This window comes from Electrona antarctica (assembly GCF_951216825.1).
Source record: "Electrona antarctica genome assembly, chromosome: 9".
NCBI classification, from domain to species: Eukaryota; Metazoa; Chordata; class Actinopteri; order Myctophiformes; family Myctophidae; genus Electrona; species Electrona antarctica.
In genome coordinates, this window is record NC_136790.1 from 34806437 (window position 1) to 34833168 (window position 26732).

Here is a 26732-nt window from a genome sequence, read left to right on the forward strand (position 1 = left end):
AAGTTCAGGATTCAGGAAATGTCTGAGATGTGCTGACTGAATCTGATCCCTCTCTCTGGGCTGGCTGGCTTAATGATTCTTTTTATGCTTTTCTCATCATCCACATTCTATTAGAATATACTATGCTGTAATATAGTAACGTCAAATGTATCAGATATAAATGTATCCTCTATAAACCTAGAATAAATTCTAAACAGGTTATGGTGCCTTCAGTCACTATAGTACAGTCCTATACTCTGTAGAATTCATTATCAAGCTCAAGCTTATACTTCTGCTATTTCTGAAAAGCGAACGCAAAAAGAAAAGGTAAAATGATGATGCTTTCCCAGTTTTAATGGGTTAAAAGCAGACTGAAAACATATTTATTTTCACAAAGCTTTTAGCTAGGTTCAAAGTGTACTCTTAACATAGTACTACCTTTTTATTGTACTGTTGCTTTATTCATTATGTTTTAATTGATCTTATGTAATTAATTAGCTATTTAATATGTTCCTGCTGGGGATGCACAATATTGAAACTTTGGCCGATATCCGTTTATCCGATTATATCCGATATTGCAAAACAAGTTTCCAGTAGGGTTTAACTTACAACTGCTATCCAGTGACTGTGATTCTGGGGGCAGATGCAGAATTCTAATAATAGTGCATTCTTATTACCTGATTATTACTGATGCACGTATGAGTTCAAATAATGTAAATTTATTTTTATTTTTAAAATCTTCCAAATTGTTGACCCTTTTAACACGATGTCCACAGACGTCTTGGGCACAACATGCAGGGTAAAACCCAGGACGTCCACAGACGTCTTGGGCACACAATGTGAAGTTTTTCAGAAAAATCACTGATTATCACTTATATTCTAGAATAAAATATTGGCTAAAACCCAAATTATTTTGATATCGGTTCAATACCGATATTGCATTTTATACCAATACTGATGATACCGATGATGATCGATTAGCCGTGCATCCCTAGTTCCTATTGTGGACAAAATATGTTTTGTCATGGTTGATTTTGAAGCACATTTGAGTCTCCATATGAAATATATCGTAAGAAACAATGGAAATATATCTGTATATATGAAATATAAATACATGTGACTTGATTTTGACTTCTTCAACGATGCATTTTGCTTTGCCGATGTTAAAGTTATTATGAATTGAGATACACTGCAGTAGTGGGTATAGATAAGGCATATTATTCACGCGTCTGAATATTGGCTTGATATTATAGCACATCTCCTGACACCGACTTGTTGTTGCCACCAAAGGTTTCAAGACACTTGAAAATGGGACTCCGCTGCCTCTTTACTCCTTTGATATACCAGATGTTACCTATCAGAGCAATATTTTCTCTGTGTTGTTAATCATTCAGGCCTGGCAGGCACAGTAACTGCAGTTGCCGAAGTTACTGTTAGGGCTTAAAGCAGGAAATTGAACTGCATTTTTGTACAGAGATCCACAGTCTACAGTATCTGACCTAAGAGCATTTCTATACCCTATAATTAGCTATTTCACTTTTAACCCACCCTCATAGAATTTCACATGATCTTTTTCCATCTGTTTCTCTCTCCCACTCGGGTAGAATCCTACTCTGCAGCAGGGAGCGAGGGTAGCATCCCTCCCACGGTCGGCCCTATGCCTCTCCAGGCCTCAGGCACCTCCAGCTCGCAGGCCTCACCGGGAGGATCACGGCACGCCGTCAGTGCCCTGAAGAAGTGGCTCACCAACCCAGTTCGCAAGCTCAGCTCTGAAGCCAGGGGAGGAGGAGGGGGTAAGGGTGATAAGCTAATGACCAAGGCAGAAGGGAAGTCTCCCTCTGCCCTCCTCCCCGACGGGCAAACTCAGAGAAGGACCATTGAACAGCCTGACAAGTATACCATCCTCCCCATAACACAGACAGACACGGTGAGATTCAGTGAAACCATTTCAAACCTATTTAAAGATGCATGAGGGGGTTCACTTTGTTGTACATATTTGTTGTGTGTTGTCTCTCATGTCTGCCAATTGATTTTGTCTTGTACAGGAGAGGCATGATGGTCCGCTGTCTCCTACAGCGCTTTCTCCACTCAGTAAAACACCCTCATTTGACCTTCCGCAAGATGCACACAGTCAGGTAATGGAACTCTTTCTTTCTTTCTTTCTTTCTTTCTTTCTTTCAGCCTGGATATGCATTTCTCGCTCGCACATGAATGAGCATGATGCAATGCATACAATGTCATGCATTGGTCAGTAATAGGTTAGGCACACAACAACGTTGTGATTTTCTTTACACCTGCCTCCAATTCAAACAGTTTTAGTATCATATTTTCACATAATGTTTTGATACTTTTTGAAATATTTTACTATTTAAGACTTTAATAATGTGATACTGGAAGTCAGTGGAGGTCGGATTGGGCCGCAATGACACAGAGAAGAACAATATAATCGGTAGCGTATCGAAAACAGCCTTATCGGCCATAAAAATGCCATATCGGTATTGAACCGATCTCAAAATAATGTCAATGGCATTGTACTCACAGAGTACAAAGTCTCTGTCTCTTTAAAAGCGTCAGCTGTTAGTGGGGGGAGGGGATCTTACCATCTACTTTCACCAGCAAAAACAAAAAAAAGCAATGCGGTAGCAATGAGGTATCTGAATCTGCCGATATGTCCCTGGAAATAATCTGAGAAAGTTATTGGACCCCACTTGTTTATTATAGCTTAGACTATTAGCCTCTACTCCAACCAACACACTCAAGGCAACCTTTTTATTACTGTACTTTGTTTAGGAACAGTTTGAACCATTAGACACACAGATTGTGTTGTGTTTGGACAGAGAGCACAGCGATACAGTGATGTGTGTAGCCTTACCTGTGTCTGTGTTTGTCAAACTGATATCAATTTTGAATTAGAGACCAAAAATAGATTGTCCATAGACGAATTTAGTATCTCCCTCCCTCTGGGCTGCTGAAATCTGAAATGATCTTGTATAGGCCTACAGATTTATTTGTATAGTAGTCGATCCTACTCTGTAAAATGAAAAAAGAATAACATGATACAGAGACGGTGACTGCTTTCTTTCAGTGCTGTGTAAACAATCCACTTAGTTTTATTAAACACATTTCTTCCATGTAGCCCATGTTTTGTAATTGCATCATCGTGCTATTATTAAGCCCATGGATATACAGAGTGAATTTATTAATACCTTTTATATAATCACCAACATGAATTATGTTTGTTATTTACAGCTGGGTAGAGTAGTGGGGCGAGATGGAAAAGGGGCGACCGTATCTGTTACCAGTCAGACACGAGATAGATAAGTTAAGCGTGGTTCTTGTATGACACCTGCATACACAGCAGAAATAGTTGTGATCATATAATTGTGTCACATCTTGAAAATCAACAAGACAGTCAAAATATCATACTATCATTATACACTATGGCAAATGCCTAATGACTAAACAGCATAGACTGACCTGTCAAACCTATACATTGTTATACCTTTCATCTGTGTCACATTAGCAACATCATTTGTTTAAAAAAAGATTTTTTTTTTTTTTGGAATCTAGACTATATCCTGATTGTTGGATTTACTGATACATTTTTTATTTTAAAAAGACTAGTTTATTGTCAGATTATGGACACATATTGTACTAATTAATGTCATACAATTAAATACAATTAATTAATTACACTAACTAACTAAGTTGAGTCACATTGCACTCCAATGGATTAAATTACAAAACAAAACTCAAGCAGTTCTGCAATTCAATCTGCAATTAATTAGGTTACACTTACACAATGTATGTGCAAGTAACCTTCCAAACACTTTTTTTTTAAGATTTCTTTTTTTTTGCCTTTATATTGATAGTCACAGTGAAGACGGACAGGAAAGAGGGAGAGTGAGAAGGGGAGGGACAGCAAAGGGGACAGAGCCTATATGTGGCATGTGCCTGGACCACTATAGGCCAGCAGGCGCCCCACCTTCCAAACACTTTAAGACCACACACATTCAGGCATAAACACACAGTGTGTATGGGCGCACTTGCATGCATGCAGCCATGCACACTTGCGCACGCACGCACGCACGCACGCACGCACTACACCACCTTTCTCTGAAAACTCTTTACTGTGCTGATTAGCTTTCAAAAGCTCTGTGTGGTGGAATCAATCCTTTGGGCCTTTCTCCAGGCAGCATCTGGAAGTGATCACTGCAGGCAGGCAGGCAGGCAGGCAGGCAGGCAGAAACAGGGTCAGAGCTGGGGGGTGCATGGTGGGGGCTGTGTGGGGGTGCTGCCGGGGGTTTAAAGGGATGCAAAGGAAGACACCAAAATTGGAAGGAGAACAGGAGAAGCCTTGGGGCAGGGTGAGGAAGGGGCCAGTGGAGTTTGGACAATAGTCCATGTGCCTTCAAGATTGAGGGGGAAAGGTTGAGAGTGAAAAGCTAAGGGGGCTCTGGAGGGAGAACTTAAGGATTCTTTCCAGCTAGCGAGGCAGCAAGTAAAGCGTGATTTATGCTCATAGTCATACGGTGTCCTGAGCCGAAAGTAGAAGATCTGTGACGCTCTGTAAGCTTGTATAGTATATTGTCTATTTTCAGTAAGGGACACCGGTGTATGACAAATATAAATTAAGCATAACAATTAAATTAAAGTAAAGTAAAGTTTCTTTGGGCAGACATACTGTATATTTAGATCCATCCTTAAATCTAGAAGAAAAGAGCTTATACACATTTTACAGTAGGAGAGGAGTCAAGTGTTTTAGTTAGTAAGTAGTTAACATGTTCGTGAACCTTATGGGTCCATTCTTGCACTCAACACTCAGGACTATGTTGTGTACAGTATGTATGTCTGGAGATTACATTTGGGGAAATGCTAGCCAGGTTGGTGGTCAATCAGTTAAGCCTGTAAGTAAAGTAGTCCGGCAGCCGGGGACGTGGAGTGGGAAATTTGGCATATCGTTTTTTTTATTGGCCTAAAATATTTTCTATATACATACATTCATGAATCCACCTGCTGACCGGCTGTCATCATTGAGCTGAATTGCTGAATGAATGTAGACAATGTTTTAGGCCAATAAAAAAAACGATATACCAAATTTCCCACAAAAAAGCCTGTTGGCTGCTGGACTAAGGATAAGATTGGGTGAAATCAACATTTTACATGCAATGCGTGAGAGACTTAAAAAGAAAACACAGAGTGAGTGAGTGAGTTGTGACCTACAAACTGACTGAATAGAAGGATTATCCTTCAGTGCACTAAAGGGAGGGAATGAAAAGTATAGCACAGATAGGGGAGACTATGGGAGGAGGATTACACTTCACATTCATATTAGGAGATTATACTGAGCTATAGGTGACGACTAATATATTCAGCATACAATAACTCTCTCTCAACCATGTCTGTCAGCCCAGACCCTTTCACACAGACTCAGTTATCTCGTTGTTTGTTTCAGAGCGGCTCATAATTCAACTCCATCCATCACTTTCGTTATCTGCACGCACACGGTACGAGCCTCAGCAGAACCTGAACGCCATGAAAAAAGTCCTTATTCTTGCTATACAGTAGGGTTACTTGGGGTTTGGAGCGGCAGCATTTTTCCAAAGGGGGATAAATGATAAATGATGGATTACCCAACAGACAGCGTTTGTTGGGTAATCCAGTTAATAGCCCACAAAGTTCCTTGCCATGGCTTGTCCCTCTCATTTCCTCACCCTCCCGTGGCTGTCTGCTTCCTGGATCAGAAGTTGCCATATTCTAGCTGCTGATGCGGCCTAATTATTTCAGCGACTGTCTGGGCCGTGCCCACCGGCTGCACCGCAGACCACCACTGTCTCATACCACGGGTCGGAGGAGGCCATTCGCAGAGGCTTCTCATGTTAAGACTCCATCCCAGTGTTGGTTTGGATGGCAAATTTTGATTCCGTTTTAGTCGTGGTCTTTTGAATAAAATTCCATTTAGTTTTAGTCATGTTTTAGTCATCTCAACAGTCTTAGTTTTTGTCTAGTTTTAGTCAACTAAATGATTGATGTCATGACATCAAAATATCATATGACATATGACAAAAGAATATTCTGGTGGGCTTTGATGGCATTGTAATGACTGATTTTACACTTGGTTGCATGCTGAAAATAGCTGATCTACACAAGCTCACAACGTATTGCAGCGCGACGTGTTGTGAGCTTGTAGATCTGCTATTTTCATCGTGCAACCAAGCAAAATGACTTGTCTTTTCAATATTTTTTTTTTTGTTAACGAAATTGTCAACATATTTAGTCCTAGTTTTAGTCATCATAGCTTAGTTTTTATCTCGTTTTTGTAAGTGAAAAAAGGTAGTCGACAGAACATTTTTCGTTAGTCGACGAAATCAACACGACTCCATCCATGCAAAACGCTGTTGTTGATACAGTCCTGTTGCAGAACGTATTACTGTACTTACTGCACCATTGTATGTACAATATGCTTTATATGTCCTTCCTCTTTTGCAGGTCGATCAATCCGAATCCCGAGAAGACTGCTGCACCGTTAACGATGACTCGGCCACCAGGTGGTCAGCTACAGTGGACAGTGAAGAGGACAGAAGACTAGCCTTAGAGAAGAGCATGTGGGTGATGCTTAACCTTTACATAAACACAGGTTTACATAAACACAGAGTTAAGACCATTACTGAAGAGACCCAGACCTCTAAGAATTGAAGATATTCACATGGCAGCAATTTTACAAATGACTGAATTCTCATGGAGATACACATGCCAAGTTTGAAGTCCATCGGTTGGAAGGCCCTCACGTTATGTATAGCGAGACAGAGAAGCAGACACAGATGTCATGCATATAGATGGATGAATGATTCTGTTCATATTTATTTAATTCTACTATATGTTTCATGCAGCTTATCATCTGTCCCTCCCTCCTTCTCTTCATGATCTTCTCAGATACGTGCTGACAGAGTTGATAGAGACGGAACGGTTGTACGTGGAAGACCTGGGACTTATAGTAGAGGTATGTTCATTCTCCGCCACTGAAAATGCTCAGCTGCAATCTGTAAGATTTAAGCCCTACACTGGTTTCGAACTGGGGTCTCTCGTGTGATGCGAGTGTCGAAATGTCTACTGCTGACTGATAAAGCCTGATATTATAGGTCCTACTCAATGGAAGAGCAGGGAGACCAACTACAACCACCACAGTTGTGTTAGTGATATTGTATTATTACACGGCTTGGTTGAATGCTTGATTCTGATAAACCACTGAATTAGCCCTTCGCTATAAACCCCACCCCCAAAGCGATTGTCCAATGGCAATCCAAATAGTTTAGCAACCGTTGCTAAGGATGGCAAGCGTTCATCACCTCATAGCTGTCAATGTTATTTTGCATGGCTGTGTTGTTGAACACCGTGCACCGTGCACACCGTGCATTACATGAAGACTCCTGTCAGACGTTGTAAGTTGATTCTCCCTCATATTTCTAGTTTATTGAAATAATGTCATGCACATTTGTCCAGTGTATAGCCTACCGCATGCCTGGTTGACTAGATTTAGAAGACATTTTGAAGCTCTTGCTACTGAAATGATCGATTATTTATATGGAGATTTATATGGTAACATGCATCTCAATGAGTGAGAAGGAAAGCTTGCCATCTCTCCTCTCTTTTAACTGTTGCCTATTGGACAAGGACGGGTTGGGGAGGGACTTAGCGATGGGCTAATTCAGCGGTGTGTTATTTCTGAATAATGACATTTACAACTAATCATGCTCTCAAGAATGTTTTTAGTTTTCTCAACAATGACCGGTCAACTGTCAATTATCCCTTGCTTATTGCATAACATACTCTAACACAGGGGTTCTCAAATTATTTAAAAAAATTATTAAAAAAAAGTTCAGTTTTTTGCAACTGAATGGCTGTAAAATGGAAATGAAGAGTAACTTTCCTAAATGATTATATCTGGTTTCAGTATTCATTTATGATATATTTTCTCTATTATTAAGGTTATTTTTGTAGTCAGTTTGTATTGGGGGTGGGGGTGGGGGCGGGGCGGGGGTCGCGAGACATGGCCAAAGCATTTCCGGGGGTCCCCAACCAAAAACGTTGAGAACCCCTGCTCTAACATGATTGGTTATTAGAATAATGCTTTATTCACTAGAAGAAGTTATGGTTTGCACCTTATGTCTAACCTCATGCACATGGATATGCCAGCCTATGATTAAATATATAGCTTGTTTTTGATTATTTCTTTCCCCCTTGCTGTTCCCCTCTTCTTTTTTTTCCTTCTCTTTCTGGAAACAACAACTTTGCACAATTTTACCCACTGTTTCACACCTGTAAACCTGTGATGTGATATATAAAGGTGATTGTGATTGTGATCTGACAGGGCTACATGGGCACCATGGCAAACCAAGGGGTTCCAGAAGACATGAAAGGGAGGGACAAAATAGTGTTTGGAAACATCCACCAGATTTACGACTGGCACAAGGAGTGAGTCACGCCTCCACCACCCCACTTCCCGTATCTCGTGTTCTGTCTCCTTTTCACTTGCAGTTTTGTGTGTGTTTTCATAAGAACAAAGTATATGTGAAGCGTTTTCCTGTTCTGCCAAGATGTGTGTGAGTACACATTAGTGGTTCAGCATGTGTGTGTCAAGTCCCATGCGACTATTTGGTACTTCCTGTGTACGCGTGTGTGTGTGTGTGTGTGTGTGTGTGTGTGTGTGTGTGTGTGTGTGTGTGTGTGTGTGTGTGTGTGTGTGTGTGAGTGTGAGTGTGAGTGTGTGAGTGTGAGTGTGTGAGTGTGAGTGTGAGTGTGAGTGTGAGTGTGTGTGTGTGTGTGTATACTTGAATTACTACTGTGTGAGTCCTCACAAGAGGTATAGTTGTTTTATGGTTAAAATAATTTTAGATTTAGGCTTACAAATAGGAAAAGATTTAGAGGTTATGTTTAGGGCTTGCGGTTTGAGTTTCAAACGTGCGTGCGTGCGTGCGTGCGTGCGTGCGTGCGTGCGTGCGTGCAAGATCATACAGTATGTGTTTAGCTGAGTGATAATTCCTGCCTGACATTCACTCTGTGTCACACAGCTACTTCCTGGGAGAGCTGGAGAAATGTGTGGGTGAACCAGAGCGACTGGCCCAACTCTTCATCAAGCATGTGAGTGTGCATACTGTATTGTAGCTGCATGCATGGATTGAAGTTGTCATTCACCATGACTGTTTTAAATAATTTGTATTCCATAGAAGCCAGCATATTCTATGGAAGCATGTTGCGCAGTGAATACATTTATTAAGTGGTCAAACTAGCGGGGGGATGTGGGGAATATGTGGGGAAGCAATATGTGGGGAAGAATCTTCCCCAAAGCCCTAATGTTCTTAGATATTTCATATAAGCAAAGGTTCTTCACCTTGTTTTCAGTATGTAGAACAACATTACAAAAACATCATAATTGTACATATCGTGTTGTTCAGCACTAGTGTGAGGGGCTATTTCACACAGTTCTGAGATTTTATTTTGCTTAGCCTTTAATCCATGTGCATGACAAGCTGGCTTTGGTTCTTCTCTCTGGGTGTTTTTGGTTTGAGGCAGCAGTGGAAGAAGTTTTACTTAAGTAAAAGTAATACCACATAATAGAAATTCTTAGTTACCAGTAAAAGTCAAGTGCAAAAGTATTGACATTGAAAAATAGTACCCAAACTATATAAGTACCAAAAGCAAAAGTAGCCATTATGTGTCCCGTCACTCCGTGTCCCATGTAATACGTTTTCAAAATGTGTCAAAATCTGTCAGAAATAGCAGATCCACAAGCTCACAACATGGTGTAATGAAGTAGAATTACTGTATTCAAGTATTGAAAAATGTACATGCTCAAATAAGGTAAAAGTACCTAAAAAGTTTACTTAATTACAGTACTTAAGATGTATATGATGTTCTTTCAGTATAAAAGTCTTCTTGTCTCCCTGCCCTCCAGATGCATGTTGTTATTTCAGTATAAAAGTCTTCTTGGCCCGCGGCCATCCAGATGCATGTTGTTCTTTCAGTATAAAAGTCTTCTTGGCCCGCTGCCCTCCAGATGCATGATGTTCTTTCAGTATAAAAGTCTTCTTGGCCCGCTGCCATCCAGATGCATGTTGTTCTTTCAGTATAAAAGTCTTCTTGGCCTGCTGCCCTCCAGATGCATATGATGTTCTTTCAGTATAAAAGTATTCTTGGCCCACTGCCATCCAGATGCATGTTCTTTCAGTATAAAAGTATTCTTGGCCCACTGCCCTCCAGATGCATGTTGATCTTTCAGTATAAAAGTCTTCTTGGCCCGCTGCCATCCAGATGCATGTTGATCTTTCAGTATAAAAGTCTTCTTGGCCCGCTGCCATCCAGATGCATGTTGATCTTTCAGTATAAAAGTCTTCTTGGCCCGCTGCCATCCAGATGCATGTTGTTCTTTCAGTATAAAAGTCTTCTTGGCCCGCTGCCCTCCAGATGCATGTTGATCTTTCAGTATAAAAGTCTTCTTGGCCCGCTGCCATCCAGATGCATGTTGTACTTTCAGTATAAAAGTCTTCTTGGCCCGCTGCCATCCAGATGCATGTTGTTCTTTCAGTATAAAAGTCTTCTTGGCCCGCTGCCATCCAGATGCATGTTGTTCTTTCAGTATAAAAGTCTTCTTGGCCCGCTGCCATCCAGAATGTGCATGTCCTTTCGGCAGCATGTCATAATAATATTCAGTCGTATTGCAGTCATCTGAAAAGTTTTATTTTTTATGTAGTTTTTGTGTATTTTGGCAGGCCTTGATGGTGTCGTAATGGCTGATTTTGCACTTGGTTGCATGCATGCTATTTTCAGAGTGCACCCGAGCGCAACCAAACCAAAACATGACTTGTCTTTTAGTTCTACTGGATCTCTTCTCAACTAGTCCCTCCCTAACATTTTAGTCTAGTTTTTACTTGTTGAAGCGAATGAATTGGGCACTAAGCCCAATTTCTTCTGAAATACTGAGAATAACCAACAGATCTGATATTTTCACTATTTCTTAAAAAGTATGTAATTGTTTAGATCTTTCGATTATTTTGAAAAAGGTTTTAACTTAAAAAGTTAAACTAAAGTTCTGAAAGTTCTGCATCCCAAAAATGGGCCCCCGATCTATTGTTTGAGAAACACTGTACTAATGTATACAACAGAGCTGCAGCAGCCTGCGTTAGGGGTCAGAGCTCAAGATGCAGTCAACTCAGCAACCAGAGGAAATCACTACCTGAGGGTCATATTTTGGTTTACTGTAAAATCACGATTGTTAATTTAACTCTGACAGTTACGAGTGCATTTTTCCGCTCTCAGAGGTAAATTGATAATTGAACCGATCCCACTGCACACTGTATATTAGTAGGGTAAGTGATATGTTTTGGTTAAAACAAAAAGGTGAAAGCACTATATTCTGATAGTAATCTTTGATATATTATATATTCATTGATATATTTGTTCAGTAGGAGGGGTATCCATCTCCACCTCTCAATAAAGAGAAAATGATTTTTCAGGAGGGTGGCCAATCTTCAGCCAGCCAGGAGAAAGTACTCTTTTTTTGTTCTTTTTTTTCAGCTTCACTTTTATAGTGTTCCAGTTCCAATTTTGTCTCGTTTCTTGTGTGAGTTCTCTCTCCTGATTGGATCAAATTGGTATCCTGACCTGAAAATGAATTTTACGTTTTAAGGGCCCTCTGAAGGGCCCTCCCCTGTTACTGAACAAACAGTCTACAATACTAACCCTAAAGGGTGAGGTTGTGCTGAAAAAACAGAGTTCTTAATGCGGCACAGTTGAGAAGCAGGAGTTAAACTATTAATCTGGTGTCAGTGAGGTCAGATGTAGAGTTGTTGGCCGGCTCAATATATTCAGATCTAGTATGTCAAACCATGTATGGCTATCCAGGGTTTGATGAGGTCAGTGTCGTGATCTTCATATATGGAGATCCGGGTGATGATAGTCAGCTCCACATCATGTTGTACCAACGTTCCTTTGCAAGTGTGACTCGCGTCGCGGCAACCACACTGGTTATCATGAGACCGTCACGATATTCCCATTTATGGGCTTAATATTGATGACATCAGGGATCTCCATATATGGGCATTCCTAGCCGATGCCCTAATAATACAATCCCTGTTATGCCTATAGTATAAATAAGCTATTGTATCATAGCTCATTCACAAGATTACGAGATTTGATTAATAAGCTTTAATCCAGCATTAAAAATAATATAAAGTAAGATAAAAGATGGAGAATGGTTGATTTGTTGCTAGTACAGTATTAAGATAGATAGACCTTTATTGATCCCGCAAGAGGCAGCACATCAGTTAAATTACTGATACAGAGTAAGAGAAGTCCTGCAAGATACAGCACGGGTAACGACACAACATAACACCGTTAACAATGAAAGCTAGCTCCTCTCTGCTCAGTGTTGCTGCTGTCCAGCCCCCAGTATGTTTTATTGCCCCATGGGTGAATAAACCATTATGTTTCAGCCACTGGAACTATTTAAGGAGTAAAATCTCCTGCTCCTATTTAACAGACTTCAAAAGCTTTTTGTTTTAGCGGACTAGAGAACACAGTCACACTGAGAGGAAAACAAAAGGCTCAATTCAGCAACCCTAATACTGTCTCTCTCTCTTCACTGTCTGCCTGTCCCCCTTCTTGATCAATGTCACTCTGTTTCTCTTTTTACAGCACACGCACACACACACGACTAAATAATTAAATAATGATTTCACTGACATCTCCTTTTGAACATGCAGGAGCGGCGTCTTCACATGTATGTGGTGTACTGCCAGAACAAACCCAAGTCGGAACACATTGTCTCCGAGTATATTGAGAACTACTTTGAGGTGAGGGCTCAACTTCTGTTCCTCATAAGAATAGAAGAGTATTTAGTTTTTTCTTTATCACTATCCGTTTGAGTTTAAAATGATATAACAGTACTTAGTGTCTAGTGAGTTTTCTTAAATTTTTCCTGTTTGCCTTCTGCCTCCGTAACGCTTTTCTTTGACCTGGCAGGAGCTCAGACAGCAGTTAGGACACAGACTGCAGCTCAATGACCTGCTCATCAAACCTGTCCAGAGGATTATGAAGTACCAGCTCCTTCTAAAGGTAACATTATTATGCATTATATTTATATTATGTGTCCATAGTTAGAAGGATGACTGTGAACATTCCACCTGTGAGGCTGTAATGTGCACTGTGTTAAACTGTAAACACACGCACGCACGCACGCACGTTTTATTACTATACTTGTGAGGCTATAAAAACTTTAGGAAGGCATTGAAAAGACGTCCCAGAGAGACATATAATTTCTCTTTTGGGTCTGGAACTAAAGAGGTTTGGGGAAACCGTGGCCTACAGCACATTAATCTCTGTTTGATTGGCCCTCTAAGGACTTTCTGAAGTACTACACCAAAGGAGGGATGGATGTTGACGAGTTAGAGGTGAGAGGCCACTTAAGTCATCAATTTAACACACCCATGTCACGTTGGAATATACTGTATGCAGTTGCTAAATTATTCTGTGTAAATGTAACATTAGAGTTGTTGTTTATCTGTCATAATCCTTTCCATTTCTTTCAATCAGAAAGCGGTGGAGGTTATGTGTTTTGTGCCTAAACGTTGCAACGATATGATGAATGTGGGCAGACTCCAAGGCTTTGAGGTGAGGCATATGTAAATAAAAATGTCTATTATCATTAGTGTTGATTTTGACAGCAAATTTTGAATTAGTTTTAGTCCTTCCTTTAGTCTTATTTTAGTAATCTGAAAGGTTTTAATTTGAGTCTAGTTTTATTCGACTAAATGTCATAAGATTTTAGTCGACTAAATCTACAGTTGATTTTGTCTACGAAAATGTATTTTGGCGGGCCTTAATGGCGTCGTAATACCTGATTTTTCACTTCGTTGTTTGCAGAAAATAGCCGATCTACAAGCTCACAAGCGTTGTGAGGTTGTACTGTAGATCTGCTATTTTCAGAGTGCAACACCCGTGTGAAACCAAACATAAAACAACTTGTCTTTTAGTTCCACTGGATCTCTTTTCCACTAGTCCCTCCCTACCATTTTAGTCTAGTGTTTATTTGCTGACGAAATTGTCAATACATTTAGTCTTAGTCTTAGTAATAATGGCTTAGTTTTTATCTGTTTTTTAAGCGGTGCACACCGCTCCTTCAAATGGCTATGTGTGTCCATCTGTCCGTTTGCGTTTAGAGTAGGACGTATTGAACCCTTACGACCTATTGACTCCTACAGATGCTGGGCCATTCACACTAAGCACTCACCCACTGACCACTGCAGCGCAGACACACACACACACACACACACACACACACACACACACACACACACACACACACACACACACACACACACACACACACACACACACACACACACACACACACACACACACACACACACACCAGGAAGGACGGGTAATTACAACCCTGTGCTTAAGTCAACAACTGTGCTTGACTCCAAAGGTGCCGCATCGCTCGACTTCACATTATGGTGTGATTTTTATTTTAGTTTTGGTCAGTGAATGTTGATATCCTTTCTGATCAATATTCATATGATGTTACTGCTACAGGGGAAGATCACAGCTCAGGGGAAGCTGCTACAGCAGGATACCTTTTGGGTCAGCGATCAGGACGGCGGTGTCCAGTCCAAAGCCAAGGAGAGGAAGGTCTTCCTGTTTGAGCAGCTGGCCATCTTTAGTGAACCAATCGACAAGAAGAAGGGCTTCTCTTTGCCGGGGTACACGTTTAAAAACAGCATCAAGGTGAGAACAACACTGGCATTTTAAACCCTACTCTCATTAGAGGTGAAAGCTAGAGGTAGCTACTTTTGCTAAGGGCTTTACTACTTGGACGCTATAGCGTCCCCTTTCTGGGCATGTCATAATAGGGAAATATTCAGCAAAAATAGCACATCAGTCAGCATGTGGTTTAGAGGGAAACCCTCTGGAGGACCCCGGTCAATGACGTTTATAGAATGAGTCACAGGGCCATCGGTCAGTTTATCTTAATTCAGTTTTTATTTTATTATATATATTTTTTAATGCTAATAGTATTAGTTAGTTTTTATTATTTTTAGTGTTCGCTTTAGGTTTTTTATACTTTGGGTTATTTGTCAGGTGCATGATTGAAAAGGTATTGTGTAATAAAATTAAGGGTATATATAGGGTTTAATAATGTATTCCATTACAGATGAACCACCAGCAGCACCAACAACCGAAAACTAAGGGCATTTTGTCTACGCAGTTTTGTAAAAACACATACAATACAGTTTCTGTTTGGTTGTTAACTATAATAATGTTACAGGTCAGCTGCCTGGGCATGGAGGAACATTCGGAGGAGGATCCATGCCGTCTGGTCCTAACCTCCCGGAGGACTAACGGGAGCATCATACGTTTCATCATGCAGGCCGCGTCCAGGGAGAAGCGTCTGGCTTGGGCCAACGATGTGGTCCAGATCCTGGAGTCCCAGAGGAACTTCCTTAACGGTACCACAGACTAGTCTAGCCCGTTTAGACTGGCTGCCGCCGCCACGTTACTTTCCCCTTAAGACCGGCTGCCTGGCAGCGTTTCTTTATCTCTGAAGCCGGGAATGCGTGAACGTATCCTTGTAGTTGTCTTTTTTGTACTTTTCCCGATCCCGGATTAACAAATTCAATTCTGTGAAGTTTCTCAGAAAGACCTCAGGTTTTAGCGTGTCTTTCATAAAACTGCCTCAGGTCTAAATGGCCTAGATTTGGCCTAGGTTTTTGAAATGAATGTGAAAATTATGTTCAAAGGTTGAGAAACAAAGTTGATTCTGTCTCTCCCTCTTCTGCACCACCGCAGCCCTGCAGTCCCCGATAGAGTACCAGCGTAGGGAGAGCAAGTCACACAGCCTTGGCAGAGCCATCAGACCTCCCACGGCAGACAGCTCTGGCCTACGGCCTCATTCCTCTGCATCCATGGACAGAAAGCAAGCACCCTGCCTGCTGTCTTACAACAACTCCTTGCCCTCTCTGCATCTGCCCAGCCAAGGCCAGCCCTCGAGCACGGCTAGGAAGGTATGTGTAAACTACAAACAGGGGTTCTCAAAGTGGGTGCCATGACATAAGTCCAGGGGTACCGCAGAATATTATGATAATATTTGGAAGTTATCAATATCTCTTCAGTTTAACCACTTTTAGTCCCTAGTCTATAGTTTGTAAAAATGGACCTCAGTTGCACTGTACTTTTTTTTCCATCTACATCAATTCTGTAGAACTGCTATTTTGGGCAAATGTTCCACCCAGAATAGGGATGCTGGGGTTCAAGTGGTTAAATGTCCTATGATGGAAACAGATATTCTCTGACGTTTTCCTTGTGACGTATCTCAGACGGAAAGATATCATACAGTACATATTTTCATACCGTATGACATGAATGTAAGGGTCTATAAAATAACATGTGCATTCAGGGGTGCATTCAGGGGTGCCGTGGATGAAAAAAGTTTTTCAGGGGTGACCTGAGCTGAAGAAGTTTGAGAAACCCTGCACTAAAAACAAACCTCCAGCACAAAATAACAAGTTTTCTTTAGCCACTTCAACCCTAGCGACCCTATTCTGGGCGTGACATAACAGGTGAACATTTGGCAAAAACAGCCAAAACATTTGACGACAATTGGCACTCTAGATGCTCACAACAGCACGGATGCGATGCATTGTGAGCTTGTAATGTAGATTGGCTATTTTTTGGCTTTGTGTAGAGGGAAAAAGGAGGGGGCTACAGACCTCTAAGGTACCGTGGTCAATGCCATATATTGGGTTTAAGTGGTTCGTTAAACCCTCCAACCTGTCATTATTAATTATTCATCTTTATGTTATTCACTTCGTCCCTTCAAAGGTCTCCAACTCCAGCTGCCCGCCGTCCCGCCCGAATCGCCTGCCACTGTCAATCCCTGATCAGCTCAGTTTGTCCCTAGAGATGGGACACCGCCATGGAATGCCCAATGGCTTCAGCCAGCACAGCATACAGGTACCGTACATGTAGTCCAGCTATTACTGTATTATGAATAGTGATAATGAACGTAACGTATACGTAACTTATAGCGCTTTTACAAACAGGGTTACAAATAGGGATGGGAAGATATTAATTTACTTTGAAATTGTCCTCCGTCATACACTAGGATGAATTCGCTTTTGTTGAGTGCAAATGCAGTACAACTTACACTATACTTGATAAAACGGACCTGTGAGAAGCGCATTTGGTACGCTCTTATTTCATTCTACATAAATCGATTCGCCAAAAATATCAGATCTACAAGCTCAACACGCTGAGATTTAACCACAACTACATAAGATCAGTGGACAAAGTAACATCATATAAAACAAAATAGCACAGAAACATAGATATAAAATTAACACATAAAATCAATAAGAACACTAAAGTGGCAAGAATACTAAGAAAATTACTTAACATAGAGGTGAGTTTTCAGAGGCTCAGATAGAGCGTTCCATAGGATGCACAGGAGCCCGGAGGTGAAATTCAGGACGGGAACCCCTTTTGGTGTTTTACCCTTCTTATATACATATGCACAGTTTTTCAGAAAACATAGGTCAGGATTTAGAAGGCGTTTCTAGAATCTGCCTCAGTCCTAAATGGGAGTCGGACTTTTGATATGATTAGCCAGTGTATACTAATTATTGTTTCATTGTTGAGAGCTGAACATCTGTCGTCCACAGTAAAATTCTGCTTATCTTATCATATTGTCTGTGGAAGATAGAATACTGCTTTTTAGACCATGTAGACGAGAAACTATTGTTTAGTGTTGACCAGAAGCTGTTACCATGATTCATCATCACTGATAATGAGGGGAAGTACTGTAACTTTGGCAGTCCTCTGCCTCATCCTGTTGTTGTTTCCAAGTGGATTTACAAACCCGGTCAAACTGATCTCTTGCCTGTGTCCACAAAGACAGGGTACCATAGACCGTTCAGTTTATGGAAGAAAAAAACCCCTCAGTGATCTACTGTTTTATCTTATTTGCTCAGACTTCCCCCATCAGGAGGAAATGGGTTCTCCTATCAAACAAGTGTATCAGGTCCCTTTATAAGAGCACTTTCCATCCTGCGTGTTATGTACAGTAGAAGATTATTCATTATTTATATTTTTGCAACAAGTTTTTGGAGTTAGAAGACACTTTTGTTTTGTTGATGCACCAAATGTAACAATTTTCATGTTTCAGGTGTAGGCCAGATATTTAGTAATATAGTAATAAATAGAGTTTCGAATAGACTATATTTTTTTACCCCTTTTCCTCATTAATTTAGTCATTATGCCAATTGATTCCTCCCCACACACATTTCTGTGTTATCACTGCTGTTATCACTGTATCCTACTGACTCACCTACCAGTGAGGAGCCCCCACCGGGAGGACGTAGACCCTTCGTCCTACTCCTCCCGCCCAACACTCCCTCAGTGCTGACAGCTGCCGCCCCAGCTAGTAGGATTACATTCAATGACCAGTATCACCCTCCCTGCCTGGCTTCCCTCCCAGAACACGGGCCAATTGTGTGTGTGTGCTCGACAAAGCCAGATGCATTAGGTAGAGGTATCTGCGTAATTACACACAGGTCAAAAACATGATTATACGTCGGGAGGTAAGCCAGGCGGCGAGGGTGATCTTTGTCATTGTATGTACTCCTACAAGCTAGGGCGGCACCTGTCAGTGGATGATGTTGAACAGGAGGTGTAGGATGGTATATCGGTATATTTGAGTCTCCGACTACCGGAGACTCCGCCGGTCATCAAATTATTGGCTTGTGAATTTGACAAAAACCAAAAAAATCTCCATGAATTCAAGGCTCCACGGGGTAAGTAATCAATAGAAAAACATGATTTTGGGGATTTTCGGGTTAAAAAAAAGCTATCAATCCATTCCCACTGTCAGCAGCGTTCTAAATCAAACACTGCTCCTCCTCAGGGTCAGGGTGTCCATGGATCCACAGCGAGCGACACTGGGGGCTACGCCACGCATCGCCCCAGCAACTTGGATAAGCTGACAGAGCATGAGCAGTGAGATGACCTGCAATGATCCCCTGAACTCTCTTATCCATTTGGTCTCAGAAGCACGTCAGCCCTATTGGGCTGGGCAATCAATCAAAAATACATTGAAACTGATATTTAGAACCAATAATAACCAATAACCGACTTAATCTTGCTCACGTATACTGTAGGTTCATCGAATAATTGAGAAGCAGGTTGATTTATTTTTTCCCCTTTAAACAAATCTTCATGAAAACATACTAACAGATTTGTTTTAATCGATTAGTCAGATTAAACTATTAACCCGGTTTGATATTTTGTGGTACAATGGGGATGTACAAAAAATAGCAAGCTCATATGTCACATCACAACTCATTGTTAACTTGTAGATCTACTTTTCATTCATCATAATCAAGGCAAAAGTTTGAAATAATCGTGATATTGATTGGAAATCATATTGCCCAACCCTAATCGGCCCTGTCAACGAGCCGTGGTGGAGCTGAAAGTGTTCCGCGTTGATAGAATTATACTGTAAATCGTTGTTTTCAGCTATCGTTGTGATATTGTTATATCTTTGTTATGATATTTTGTACTGAATTTCAGCTGAAACCTTTATTTACAAATATAGTGCAGAATCTGCAGACTATATGAATCGAAATTTCAACCTTTCATATTTTGTGTGCGTGTGCGTGTGCGTGTGCGTGTGTGTGTGTGTGTGTGTGTGTGATTCTTTGTTTGTGCACATGTGCAGACATGAGCATTTGTGCAGTGTATGTACTGTATGCAACATACATTCGTCTGTGAAAGACGGTAATCTATCTGTGATAACCAGACAAAATGTGTGAAAAAAGGATTCCCCTTCATACTGTACATAATTTTCTTATATTCTTTCCACTGAAAATTACTTGGATGTATTTTTCCTGTCACATAATTCGGTAGTGTGTGCTGTTTTCTCATAAGGGACCATGCAGTGATTTTATTCAGCTTTTAGTTTTTCTTCCACTTGTACAGTATTAGTCCAGTAGCTATACGCTAAACCTAATGTACACCAGGGTTTCTCAATTAAGTGGGTGCCGTGATGTTCAGGGTTGCCTCCAGAATACTTTGATAATATTTGGAATTTATCAGTTTAACCCTTTAGACCTAAAACGGACCTGTACTTGGTGCGTCCTTTTTCGATCTCCACCTAAATCTGAAAAAAGCACACCTGTGTGAAGAAAGTGGTGCAACGCCGTGTGGGGGTCCCCGGGGGGTCCGCGGAACTTCCAGGGTGCCGGGCCGGTTCCGGCGAGCCGCCCCGCGTCTGAAACGGTCGAGAAATGACAGAGTTACCATGTGGGGGTCCCCAGGGGGTCCCTCTACTGTACTGTACTGTACTGTACTATACTGATACACCTGAAATCATCATATATACAGTTCATATGTATGTGTGTGTTAGGCTGCACAACAGTGACAGATCTGCTATTTTTGGTGAATGTTCCCCCAAGAATAGGGATATTGGGGTTACATATTTGCGTACCGTAATATGATGTAAATGTAAGGTGCTAAAAGTAACGATGTGATGTAGGGGTGCCGTGGATTAAAATGTTACTTACACGGGTTCCTGAGCCAAAACAGTTTGAGAACCACTGGTGTACACAGTAGTATTCTGTGTATAGCACGACTACAGTGCTACAGTTCTGTCTATGACCCTGAATACTTGTCCATTTGGTTGGCATGACAGAGCGTCACTGTTATGCGTGGACTCAAGCTTAATACCCAAATTACGCTCTGTTCTATGATGGTGTTGTGTAGCCTGGAAAAGGAAGTATATAGCCACTCAACAGATTTGGTCTGGACCCGCTCGGTTGTGATTGGATTTCCCTACCCCCAAGGTTGTGGTGCACCAATCAGGGCCCAGTATGCAAATATGGGGCGGGTTTATCACCTGAGGCTTTTTTTTTATTTGCCCCTTGGAAATGCAGGTTCCACACAGAGATTCCAGAATAATATCTACACAGTGATATTTGTCTGGCCATGCCAGGCTAGGTGTTGTGCACTGAAAATAGCAGATACATTGTGAGCTTGTAGATCTGCTATTTTCTGAGAATTATAAGTCATGCTTAATTTATACGTAATACGTATTTTGCATGATGGTGTTGCTCGTCGAAAACAAAGTGTAAAGCTTTAGTCTAGATTACACTCATTACGGCGTAACCACTTAAACCCTATACTATTCTCTTGTTTCCTTCTACAAATCTCTTCGCCAGAAATAGAAGATCTACAAGCTTGTGCGCTTGTAGATCGGTTATTTCTGGCGAATGTTCTTCCCAGAATAGGGGGCATTGTGGTTCACGTGGTTAACTGTGGGGTCTGAATCTGTGCGTCTGAGAAAACCGTAAAACCTTCAGTGTGCTTTTAACTCTTGACTCTCAAGAGAGTTAAATGAATACTCAGGATTTTTACAGTGCCTGCAATAAATATGGTTTCCCTCTCAGGGTCTATTTTAACCCTGCCATTGTTCAAATGTTATCTGAAGAAAACAGGCTTGCAATCTCAGACAAAGCACTCTTCACTGTGGAGTAGAAGGAGGAAAAGGGCAACAAAGATAAAGAGAGGTGTTCATCTGTCAATGTCATCTTGAATGTAAATAATGTGCAATGGATCATACAGTATCAATAAAAAAGTGTGTCGTTATGAGTGATGTTGTCCTTGTACACACAAAGAGAAACACACATTGTCCAAATAAAGAGAATGTCCATTGAAAAAATATATATATATCGAAAAGCTACCGAAAGCAGGTTATTTAGCATTGTGTGATATCTGTGATAGTCACAACAAGACGGGACAATTACCTGGAGTTAAATGAATACAAACAGCCTGCGAATGAATTGTATACTGTATGAGATCATCTGCCCCAAATATCCAAATATAGATTTTGAGGTTTTCTACATATTTGACCAGACTCCACACACACTAGTTGGTCTTCACTTCAACAATGACAATAGAAATATGTTGTAGCCTTGTTGACATAATCAAACACAAACTTCATTCATTCATTCATTCATTCATTCATTCATTCATTCATTCATAAGGGGATGTTAATGGGGTGGATTTCAGTATGGATTGTAGGCCAATATTATGATGTTGTAACAATGTACAGTAATGATAGTTAGTACAATTACCAAGCAGCAAAAAGGGGAGTTGATTTGACATTAACTAGTAGACCACACATAACACATTGTGTGGCCCTCACACCTATACGTCACACCTATACGTCACACCTATGCGTCACACCTATACATCACACCACCCAACCAACCCATATGCCCTTGCCCATATATTGAGATCTCTGTTTTGGTCAGATTCATGATGTCATCCATATGCCCATATATGGGCATGTCCCCTTTTGTGCCCATATACTGTATGTTGGGCTTACTGATTATGGCATAAGGACACATTGAGGTTAGACAATACACTCCATATTTGGGCGTAGCTGCATTGGCAACTGCTTAGGTGGTTATGGTTGCGTCATCGTGACATTAGACAATGTGGTCCGCAGGTCCTCCCTTAGGCCAAATTTAATATATAAGAGGATTTGGAAAGTTGGAACAGAACAGGGACTGTTTTATTTCTCTTCAGTGATAATTGCCGTTCTTTTTAGAAGTCACAGCCACAAATCCTTCATTACATTTTACATGATTTATTAAAAACATATGATGGAATCTGAGCATGCTGCAATTATGGAAAGGGCCTTTTTTTGTTAACTTTGATTGGTCCATCAAATTGCTGAAATGGTCAGGAATTATGAATTGTTTATGTCCAATAATACCATGAACAATATTTGATGTCAAACTCAGGACTAACTAGTCCTTGTACAATAATAAACAAGCAGACGGTTCTCGGTTCAGTATACTGAGAGGTCAGGTCACACATGACATGCATCTGAAGGAGGTCTTATGAAACAATACCTGCATGGTCATTAAAAGTGTTGAAATCAACACTTTGTCATAACATGTGTTAATGGTGTAAAAATGAAACGGAAGAAACCGGCTTCCTATTTTGTCATGCAATGACGTCAACCAAGTGATTAAGAAATGCTGACATATGTTATATCTTGTTTGAATGATTCACCTCCATTTTTTTCCACATTCCAGTCCAAGAGGAGACTTGGCAAGAGACAAAAGACATACTTCGTAGTAGGCCTATACATAAGGTTTGCAGGATTGGTGATGGATGTATGGCCATGATCAACGGTCCTCTTGTATTGGCCAGGGGCCATATTACTTGAAAGCTGCATGGCTTGTGTATTTATAGATGGTTTGTAGGTCTGCTGTCTCTTTTGGGATCACCAGTCAAATATTTAATAATAATTAGATTCATATACCAGCCATTCAGAATGTCCACTAGACAAAGTGTTTGTTGTTTTATTTCCCTTTTTCCCCGAAAATATTCTTTAACCTTTGCATCTGCACTCTTCCTCTTTCTCTCAGATATTTGACTGGAGAAACAAAGCCACATCAAATATCGCCACACTGCCTGATTTGCCTAAACAGTGTGTGAGCGAACAATTGCTGTTACTGTTTGTAAAATAGCAGACACACAGTCCATTCATTCTACCACAGACCCCAAAGACATGCAGCGTTGGAGCAAGCCAAAATGTATTTAGTACTTAGGCTACATGTCATGACACTGTGTTCATGGAAATTGTATGATTATGACTACGTATATAAGAATTGATGGTTCAATGGTCAGGAGGTGCACGCATAATCCAAGAAAATTCAACGGCTGCTCGAACAAAAGGGATAAACTAAAGAGAAGGAAGAAGTCTGCACACCATATACCGGTATGTATTAACAACGTTTCGGCTTCTGTGGCTTCATCATTTATTTGGTTGATGGTTCAGCCCATGCCAGCCAGATGCTGGGTGAGTTGCCACCCAGCAACTTCACATCATCACCCACCAGTTACTTTTAACCCTACATAGGAATTTATCTTATTTTCTGAGTGATTGAGCAAGTTAAGAAATTCCTCCAGGAGATAATTTAAGATAATATTATGCTACAAGTCAATTGTGTAAATCTCCAACTGATATTATGCTAGTATATAGTGACCTCTAGTGCAGGAAAAGGTGATGGTTGTGTCAGGACCATGAGAGAAGAGTAGAACTGGCACATGGCAGGTGCAGGACCAAGCAGTGGATAAGGCAATATAAATAGAAGTAGTCTGATGATGATGATGATGATGATGATGATGAAGACTGTGTTGAAACGTTAATCTATAATAAAGGTTATAAAGCCTTGACTGGGAGCTTTACAAAGTTACGTGTGCGCGGACTTCTATTTTTTGTGTGCTCAGGACAATGTCTTGGTAAACAACCAATTTACAAAATAGTATTGATCATTCAGAACAATTGACACTCAATTGACTCATTTGATATAATTAATTGGACATATTAAAGTTTGATTATGTGTATGAGTCACTTATGTGTGCACTGTAACTGTGTGCTCTTGGTGTAGAGTACAGTGTGTACTAAAATAAATGATCCTTTCAGTCATCACACACCCTCACCTTGTGTGAGACTTTGTGTCAATAATGCCCTGCTTTCACTTTGAACTGTGAAATACCATGCATCTGTCCACTCATCATCTCCTGTTCATGTCTCTTATTATAATGCTGCACAACTTCATATCAGAACAGCTGGAACTCACTGGATCACACTATCTGCACCACTTTCCCAGGAATTAGGACCAGTTGAAATAACATGTCCCTAGAATATAATTAGTCCTAATTTATGTTTTCCTTCTTTGCACCTCAAATTTGTTAGACATTATTCATACAAGGTGCTGCAAAAGTGCAAAACATTTTCCATGACTGTGTGCAAAGGTGCAAAATGAATTATATGTGTGTGTGTGTGTGTGTGTGTGTGTGTGTGTGTGTGTGTGTGTGTGTGTGTGTGTGTGTGTGTGTGTGTGTGTGTGTGTGTGTGTGTGTGTGTGTGTGTGTGTGTGTGTTTATTTGATTGTATTTATTGAAAATAAGTTTGAAAAGCAGTATGTAATTGTAGATCATTGTAGATCAGCTCAGGGGGCCTTGTCTGTTGTTGTGCTTGGTTTGTTCCACCTGTTTAAGAGCAGGCATTCATGCTGCATGTGAGGAAAAGTTGAGGCTACAGATCAGGGGAGAGCTGCCAGGGCCTCATGGGAGGAGGCATAGCCATGAGCTTAGCCTGTTAGCAGTAAGTTCCTGTTTTGTTTTAGTAATGTAGTTTTCTGGTATTTTTGTATTTGTCGCTGCTTGCACTGTCTGTTATTCATTGGAGAGCTAAAATACCCAGACTGTAGTTGTGGACCTGTCTGCTTCATGGAGCCTCCGGCCATCGGCCAGGCTTTCCACAGGGTTTGTTCTATTTATGTCTCTAAATATGTAGACAATGCCCCTATGCTGCCAGCCTATAGTGCGACTTACCTCCATGCCACCCAAACACCCAATTTAAATCAATAATGTAGCTGTTATGTTTATAATAAACCTTTAAGTATTATATAGCTGAGTGCTGCCTATACATTGCCACAGAACGTCAGTCTCACACACACACACACACACACACACACACACACACACACACACACACACACACACACACACACACACACACACACACACAGTATACAAAGACAATTCCATTACATAATGTGCACACAAGATACTTTAATTTAAACAAACCCATCGGTTCATTATTTTGAGTGCAGAGCTAGCATCCCAATTTTGGGATAAAAAGATTAAAGCAAAAGATGTTCATAGCAGACAGAAATATCACACAAAATAGTTTCAAAATATCCTCCAGATTTAAAAATGAAAAAAATACTTTCTATTTTGTTTCTCCTCCGGCTCATAATGACGGTTTAAAAAGTGGTTAGTGTTAAGTTAACTTGACCTATAGGAAACAATATTCTGATACAAGTGAGCCATCCAAAGGCCATGATATAAAAGAACAGCATAATCATATTACCAGGTATGAGTGTGTGTAGCAAACACTTGATAAGAGGAAATGTCAGTATAAAACATGTTTTTTTTTTAGCCTTAGTACCTGCCAGTCTGTCCTAATTGACTCATTTAGGTGTCATTCGCAGGTCACCTTCCATTTACTGTACTCATTTCTCACAAACGCAATACCATTCATATTTTCCATTCCATTGCTAATCCTTTTTTTTTTTTTCTTTTTTTTTTTTTTAAGATGAGGAAATATATACATGCACTTTGGTCAATCCAACTTTTCTGTTATGCAGCATATAAAAATGCAATCACTTTCAACATCATACATTGGCGTGCATGGACAGAAACACTCCTCCACTCTGCTGAAGAAACTGGACAGGCAGCGGACATGACAGGCAGCGCAGCGGAAGACAAGTACAAAACAAGGCTATTTCTGAGATCAGCTAACACCAGGTCCAGATGGGTGTGATACGTTTCTCCTCCTTAAACATAAAACACTCATGGATGACACAAAGGATTCTGGTTAAGGGGCAGAAAACCATATGACAAAGAAATCAGAGCAAAGAAACTAAAACAACCCCAATCTACCATCAAAACCTTTGGCACATCCATCCACAGAGCTTAGGTCCCATACATACATTATGTTTTGAATGGCATGAATGCGTTCTTCATATGGCATTGGTAAAAGGGATACCTATGCTCTGTGACTTGCAGATTGTCACTTAAGTGGGATGCGTCCCTTGTCCGAGTGGATGGTCAGT

At 40.7% G+C, this 26732-nt stretch overlaps 1 protein-coding gene across 2 annotated transcripts in view; it reads left to right on the plus strand.

Moving 5' to 3' along the window:
- Positions 1-21675, plus strand: part of arhgef25b (Rho guanine nucleotide exchange factor (GEF) 25b) — a 35195-nt gene extending 13520 nt beyond the window's left edge. For both annotated transcript variants that reach the window (XM_079510427.1, XM_079510428.1), the window contains 15 exons: positions 1584-1906; positions 2025-2114; positions 6469-6584; positions 6913-6979; positions 8348-8451; positions 9048-9117; positions 12738-12827; positions 12997-13089; positions 13374-13424; positions 13567-13644; positions 14572-14763; positions 15305-15485; positions 15826-16040; positions 16858-16989; positions 18938-21675. In XM_079510427.1, coding sequence (XP_079366553.1) covers positions 1584-1906; positions 2025-2114; positions 6469-6584; positions 6913-6979; positions 8348-8451; positions 9048-9117; positions 12738-12827; positions 12997-13089; positions 13374-13424; positions 13567-13644; positions 14572-14763; positions 15305-15485; positions 15826-16040; positions 16858-16989; positions 18938-19033 — 1898 coding nt within the window. In that variant the 3' untranslated portion in view covers positions 19034-21675. The remainder of the gene's footprint in view (positions 1-1583; positions 1907-2024; positions 2115-6468; positions 6585-6912; positions 6980-8347; positions 8452-9047; positions 9118-12737; positions 12828-12996; positions 13090-13373; positions 13425-13566; positions 13645-14571; positions 14764-15304; positions 15486-15825; positions 16041-16857; positions 16990-18937) is intronic.
- The last annotated feature ends 5057 nt before the right edge of the window (positions 21676-26732 follow it).